Source organism: Cebus imitator, unplaced genomic scaffold, assembly GCF_001604975.1.
Source record: "Cebus imitator isolate Cc_AM_T3 unplaced genomic scaffold, Cebus_imitator-1.0 Scaffold306, whole genome shotgun sequence".
Lineage (NCBI taxonomy): Eukaryota > Metazoa > Chordata > Mammalia > Primates > Cebidae > Cebus > Cebus imitator.
The window spans coordinates 1,032,468-1,039,620 of record NW_016107621.1 but is presented as its reverse complement, the minus strand read 5'-3'; the positions used below and the strand labels follow the sequence as shown (position 1 = coordinate 1,039,620).

Genomic DNA, 7,153 nt, shown 5'->3' with positions numbered 1-7,153 from the left:
AAGATGAATGATTGAATGAGGTGGGGGTAGGTGACAGAAACTGAGAAAAGCAGGAAAGAAAGATGGAGATAAAGGAAGAGATGGAGAGAGACCCAGAGCCGGGGTGGGTGATAATCCAAGTTAGGGAAGAGGAGGGATAGAAACTGAATCTGCTAGAGGCTGGGTACTGTGGCTCATTCCTATAATCCCAGCGCTTTGGGAGGTCGAGGCAGGTGGATCACTTGAGATCAGGAGTTCAAGACCAGCCTGGCCAATATAGTGAAACCCCATCTCTACTAAAAATACAAAAAAAGTAGCCAAGCACTGTGCCAGGCGGGTATAACCTCAGCTACTCGGGAAGCTGAGGGAGGAGAATCATCACTTGAACCTGGGAGGTGGAGGCTGCAGTTAGCCAAGATGATGCCACAACACTCCAGCCTGGGCATCAGAGTGAGGCTCCATCTCAAAAAACTGAATCTGCTAAAGGATACCAGAAACAGCTGGGAGTAAGAGAGCTGGCGGGAGTGGGGAAGCTGAGCAGGGCAGGGACAGTCACAGCCTACAGTGCTGCAGAGGCCAGGAATCTGGGCAGTTTCTTGGCCCCAGGCTCTGAAGACGGGGCTAGGACCAGTGGAGGGGAGGGACTGGGGCAGGTTTAACTGTTATCTGAGGGACAGAGTTGCTCCTGCAGGAACAGGCAGCCAGGGGACATGCAAAGAACCCAGGTTTTGGGACAGCGGGGAAGCCAGATCTATCCAAGAGGTTGCACTTGGGAGAGGTCGGATCTAGGGCCTTCTACCACCAGGAGGGCCTGGCTTTCCCAGGGATACTCATACAGGCAGACGCCCCACCTGACCTGATCCCTTGCACACACGTGCTAGAGCCACGTGGATGTACATACAGACACGCCCCTCAGTGCAGGTGTGTCCAGGCGCGTCCACTGCCAGCCAGACCAGGGCCTCACAAACAGGCACACACAACCTGCTGCATTCCTGCATGCTGACACCTAGACAGACAGGTGCCTGTAGGCATATTCTGGGCCTCATGGAGGTGTGTGGACGCGGGCCATACACGCATCCACGGGCAGGAGCTTGTGTATCGTGCCTGGACACAGCTGTACACCAGCTCCAGACCTTCAGAGCCTCAGAGGCCAGGATGGAGCCAGGTCTACCTAGGCACACACATGCTGGGATGCATGAATACTCTGGAAGATACAGGCTGGGCCACGCACACACACTCAGGTGCCTGCATGAGTAATCATGTGCACGTGACCTCAGGCGCCTGCATGAGTGCTCGTGCGCACAGCCTCGGGCACCTACATGAGGACTCACATGCCCACCTCAGGTGCCTGCGTATGCTCCTGTGTTTCTGAGTGTGTGCACGCACACACCTGGACTGTGTATGCACATCATCCCACAAGCATGATCACATACACACCCACACGGACAGGCTTGCTCAGTCACTCACTCCATGCCCACCCTGTCTCCTCTGTGCAGGGGGCGAGTACTTCAGTGATGAGCAGATGCGGTTCCGGGCCCCCCTGCTGTACGAGCAGTACATCGGACAGTATCTCACCCAGGAGGAGCTTAGTGCCCGCGCCCCGACCCACCAGCCCCCCAAGCCCGGGTCCCCTGGCAGACCCACCTGCCCACTCTCCAACCTGCTGCTCCAATCCTACGAGGAGCGGGAGCTGCAGCAGCGGCTGCTCCAACAGCAAGAGGAGGAGGAGGCCTGCTTGGAGGAAGAGGAAGAGGAGGAGGACAGTGATGAGGAAGGTGAGGGCCAGTAGCAGGGAGACCCCAGATTCCAGACACCCCAGTCTTGGGCCTGCTTGTCTCCACTTCTTGGCAGCAGACTGGGTCCCCAGCCTGCAAAAGCCAACACTGTGTCCCTCCCCTGACCGGCCTGACCCTCTCCCTGTGTGCCCTTCCAAACCTGTAGCATCCCTGCCCCCCATTCCTCCAAGGCACCAAATGATCCCTCGCAAACAGGTCTTTGCTCAGGCCATTCCCTTTGCCAGGAATGCCTCTCCTCCCACCCTTCAGGTCTCATCCTGACCCAAGGATACGGTCTCCAGAGCACTGTATGGTCATGCGATTGCATGCCCCTGGTGGGCAAGGATCAGGGCCATCTCTGTCACTGCTATGTTCCCAGAGCCACCCAGCACAAGGCTGGGCACAGGAGCAGCAGCTCTCTGTGGACTGTGTTCAGTGCCTGCCCGAGTACACCCTCATTCACACCCCCTCTGGTCTCCTTCTGCAGACCAGAGGTCAGGCAAGGACTCGGAGGCCTGGGTCCCTGACTCAGAGGAGAGGCTGATCCTGCGAGAAGAGTTCACCAGCCGGATGCACCAGCGCTTCCTGGATGGCAAGGACGGGGACTTTGACTACAGGTGCTCCTGTGCCCACCACCTCCCCATCCCCCAGCCCAGCATCCCACAGCCTCTGGCCACATGCAGAGCCCTGGCCAAGCTGTGGGGGCCTCCCTTCATGGAGCTAGAAGGCCCTGAAACAGTTCTAGGATGTGGACTGTGGGGTTGAACAGCCAAAGGAGGTGGCTGGGTGACCTTGGATGAGCCCTGTCCATGTCAGACCCTCAGTCTCCTCACCTGTAAGGCAAGGGGTGAGCAGGGATGACGTATAGTTCAGTATCAATGATACCCTGAAACACTTCCCCTCCTGGCAGGTGGCAGAGGCCACTACCCCAACTCCCTCCAAGTGTCCCTTGGAAGCCCAAACTCTTCCCCAGGACCTTGGACCTCCTCATGCTGCAGGAAGTAACCCCTGGCAGGGTTCATGCCCGGCATGGGGGGGCCTGTGCTGACTGCCCCCACAGTTGCCAGTTGTTCATTTCTCCAGTAGCACCCCAGGGCTGAGACACGTGGGCCACCTGCTTTGAAAAGGACCCGGGAGAGAGACGTGTCAGTCAAAGATTGGTTTTGTCATTTAAGGTAGCTTTGCCTTGTGGTCCCAAACACTGGGCCCAGCAGCAGAGGGCTCTCCTTGGTTTCACATCCAGTTTAGATGACATAAGAAATGTGTGACCACACGTAGGCAGACTCCACGTCCATCCTGAGGTGGGCTCATCAGGAAAGTGAGAATTGTGATTGCCACTGCCATGGGGCCCAGCCATAGTCACCGGAGCCTCCACCAGTTCTGGGATCCCCAGCTCTTGCATGGAATCTGGCTGCTCCACTTCTAGCCAGGACCACCTGCTCAGAACCCCGGTTCCTGCACGCAGAGCAGTGAGCAGAGGGCCTGGACCACGGTGACCCTCGGTCAGCAGGCACTGCCGTTCCTAAGCCAGGGGCCCAGGAAGAAATTGGGGGACCAGTGTGTCCCCTCGGGAGGGCAGCTGTTGGGCTGCAGTGGCCTCGACACGTCCCCCATCTGTGCATTCAGTCAGCATGTGCCGAGCATCTGTGATGTCCACAGGTTCTGGGAATAAGGTGGAGACCAAAACCAAAGAAAGGCTTCTCCGCTTGGAAAAAGGTCCCACTCTAGTTAGGAAGATCGAGAATTTTCTAGCATTTCATCGTGACGGAGTCATGAGGAAAAGTGAAGCATGGGGAGGGAAGTGACTGTGGCCAGGGAAGGCCCCTCTGAGGAGGGGACAGCAAAGGCCTGCAGAAAGTCGGTGGGGGGAGGGGGAGGAGCGTTCCTGGCAGAGGCCACGGCAGGTGCCAGAGCCTTCAGCAGCACCAAGGGACAGAAGGAGCCAGAAGTCACAATGGGTAGGAGATCTCTGAGTGGCCAGATCAAGCTGAGCTTGGCGACCCAAGTGATTGCCACTGGGTTTGCTTGCTGCCTTAGGGCATGGGCAGCTGTCCTGCCTGTGGTGGTGTCTGGCTGGTCCCTGGCCTCTGTCCACTGGAGGGCAGTAGCAAGCCCCAGTGGCGAAGGCAGAATGTCAGAATGCCATGCGGGTAGAATCATCCCCACGTGGTGGTCTGTGGAGAGCCACTGCCTGCTTGGGAACTACTCCCCATGTGTCGCCACATTTTACAACTTAAGAAAAACTAGAGTTTTGGGTTTTTTTTTTTTTTAGACAGGGTCTTCTTTGTCACCCAGGCTGGAATGTTGTGGTTTGATCATAGCTCACTGCAGCCTTGACCTCTTGGCCTGAAGCAAGCCTCCCGCCTTAGCCTCCTGAGTAAGCTGGGACTACAGGTGCTTGCCACCACACCTGGCTACTTTTTCCATTTTTTTGTAGAGACAGGGTCTCCCTATGTTGCCCAGGGCTCCAACTGCTGGGCGCAAGCCATCCTCCTGCCTTGGCCTCCCATAGTGCTAGCTTGCAGGTATGAGCCATCATGCCCAGCCCAGAGTTTTTGTGCAAACTCTGATTTGGAAACTGTTTCCTTTAGTTTTAAACCCTAAGAGGCCCACTGTCCCCCTCGGAGGGTCAGCTCTGATGGCTGCCAGCACATGGCCTTTGACATCAGAGTGCCCCAGACCCTTGACCCGGGCATCCTAGGGTCCCAGGAAGACCCAGTCCTTGACAGCCTCCTCCCCCTGCAGCGCAGTAGACGACAACCCCGACTTCGACAACCTGGACATCGTGGCACGGGATGAGGAGGAGAGGTACTTCGATGAGGAGGAGCCTGAGGACGCACCCAGCCCAGAGCTGGATGGGGACTGATGGCCGCCACCCTTCTCACCGCCTGCCCCATCCTCGACCCCAACCAGGCAACTGCTTCCAGGCCAGCTCAGTGACCCTTTCTCTAGGGGGATATCAGGGCGGCGCCCACTGCCCCACACATACCACCATCTCGCTGGGTCTAGTCTCATCTCAGGCAAGCCCACCCCCTCTTGTTTCTGGGGTTCCCTGCCTTTATCCACTCTCCCACCCTGTCCCCTGCCTCTGTTGTTGCCTGTCTGGGCTTCTTTCTGTCTCTCCCTGCCCCCGCTCCCTCTTTCCAGTGCTCTGGCTGGCTGTCTCGCTCTGTCTCCCCTTTTCTCTCTGTCTCCACCGCAGGGCCCAAGGTGAAAGTCCTCCCCTTGCTGGAGGCCAGCTGGCAGGGCCTTTCGTGGCTGGAAGTGGCCGGTTTGGTTCCGGTGCTGACCCCTGGGCCCCGGCGCGGCCACCTCCTGTGCGTCCGTCTCCCCCCCTCTGTTTATGTCTGCACTCTGTTCATACTCAGAGCGTCCTCGCTTCTGTTAGGTTCCCACCTCTCCTTCTGCCTCACTCTGGGCCTCTTGTTCTTTCTGCTTGTACATTTCCATCTCTCTAGGCGTCTGCTGTCACTGTTCCTCTCTATCTGTCTCTCAGCCTTTATCTCTGGGTTTCAATCCCCTGCTCCAGGCTCTGGGCCCCTTCTTCCCCCTTCCCTCAAACCTGGCTGCTGTCGGCTAGGCAGTACGCTGACCACTGAGTAATGCAGCCCCGGGGAGGGAGGAGACCCCGGGGAAGGGAGGCTGGGGTGCAGCTCTCATCTATCCCAAGGACCCAGGCTGGGGGTCACGGGGCCTGCCAGCTTGAGTGTAAGGGGGGGGACTCTACCCCCTCAGCCCCACCAGCCCCCCTCTGCCCAAACACAATTTTCCCTTCCTCCGCCTTCCTCTCCCTCTCCTGTTTACACTCCCCAAATGTGCACAGGCTGTTATCATGGGTCCTGAGTCATCCCACACGCAGCCTGCCCCAGCATCCCTGCCCCCAGCTGGCCGCAGGGCCCGCCCCATGGAGCCCCCTGCCGCCCTAGGCTAATGGGAGCCAGATGGCCGCCTGGTGACTCAGCCACGGGCCTGTGGGAACCCAGGCGTCCCGCCTTCCCATGCCCCCACACCCAGCTCCTGCTCCCGCAGCAGACACACACAGAAGGACCTGGCCACTGTTGAGGGGACGCACAGGCCAAGGGTCAGCAAGACAGGGCCTGGGGACTCCTCATGCCTCTGTGATGGAAGGGTGGCGTCCTGCTGTGGCCGAGCCTGAGGGACCCTCAAAACTACCTCCTGGAGTCCACGGTTCCTGACCTCTGAGCCTCAGCTGTGCCCTCTGGGTCAACCAGAATTTGAGCCAGACAGGGAAAGTGAGAGCTGGATAGAGGGAGACAGATGTTCAGACAGAGCAACTACTAAAGAACGAAAGCCTCCACTATGGAGCGCTTCTGTCCTCTCCAGGCCCGAGCGACAGCCCGGTCAACTAGTGAAATGGGTCAGGGGAAGCCCGGAAAGGTGCTGCTTCCTCAAGGCCACTTGGCCATCAGAGACAGACGTGACACACGAACCCAGGCCTAGGGCCACAAAGGTCCTAGAGACCACCGGGCTGTCCGGCCGGTCAGGTGTCGGGGCCATCCAGAACCGGCCAGCGTTGGAGGGACAAGTACACACCCAGGCATCCTCACACAGGAAGGTTGGAGAAGGGTCAGACGGCGGGCCTAACGCCCTGTGCTGGGCACTGTCCTGCACACAGACAGGATCGGGTCATCATGTGGTGATCAGTCTCCGAATCACTGAGTTGGCCCAGCTGTGCTATGTGCTAGGGACTACCAATAGCACTCCTCTGTCACCCAGAGGAGGAAGCGGTTGCCAGGCCCAAGATAACCCAGCAGCCAGCCTCCAGGACCTCGGGGTCACACCTCGGAAAGCCAAGAATGCAAGATGAGAGCCATATGTCTCTTACGTATCTGCATTTGTGCCCCATTTGTAAGAGCAGAGGGCCTGGGCCACAGGAAAAGTATCAGCCTTTGGTGACAGGCCCATTTTTGACCAGTCTATCATTTGGTCATTAAATTTGTTTACGCTATACTTTGCTATAACGTAAATTTGTTGTGACCGTTTTTAAAAAGCAATGAGAGACACAGAAATTGAGTCAGAATTAGGTTTAGTCAGATGGTCAAGACAGGAGCGTCTAGTTGACAGACAGAGGTGGAGCCGGTTCCAGCGACAGGGATTAGAAGGGGAGACAGGAAGAGAGGTGGAGACAGAGTGGGGCAGGGATGGCGGGAGACACACCCCCTGGTCATTGCCTGGGGGTGGTGGGCCCCCAGGGAGGCACCTCCCATCCCCCTCCCAGTTCTCCTGGGGTCGGGGTAGGCGGAAAGGCTGAGTCAGGGAGGGCAGGCCCTGCTGGGAGAGAGCCCCTAGGTGGGCATCCGGCCCCCACCCCTGTGTCTCCTGTCCGTCCTGGCCAGTCCTGGCCCTGGCCTGGCGCACTGGCCTGGCCGGCACCCCGC

At 58.3% G+C, this 7,153-nt stretch overlaps 1 protein-coding gene across 2 annotated transcripts in view; it reads left to right on the top strand.

Moving 5' to 3' along the window:
* CCDC97 (coiled-coil domain containing 97) overlaps nucleotides 1-6,736 on the top strand; it is a 15,204-nt gene extending 8,468 nt beyond the window's left edge. Inside the window, exons 3-5 of one of the 2 annotated variants that reach the window (XM_017502934.2) lie at nucleotides 1,476-1,754; nucleotides 2,242-2,371; nucleotides 4,505-6,736. In XM_017502934.2, coding sequence (XP_017358423.1) covers nucleotides 1,476-1,754; nucleotides 2,242-2,371; nucleotides 4,505-4,553 — 458 coding nt within the window. In that variant the 3' untranslated portion in view covers nucleotides 4,554-6,736. Of the gene's footprint in view, nucleotides 1-1,475; nucleotides 1,755-2,241; nucleotides 2,372-4,499 lie in introns of both variants that reach the window. The other variant, XM_017502933.2, reaches the window with a different exon arrangement.
* Nucleotides 6,737-7,153: the final 417 nt, after the last annotated feature.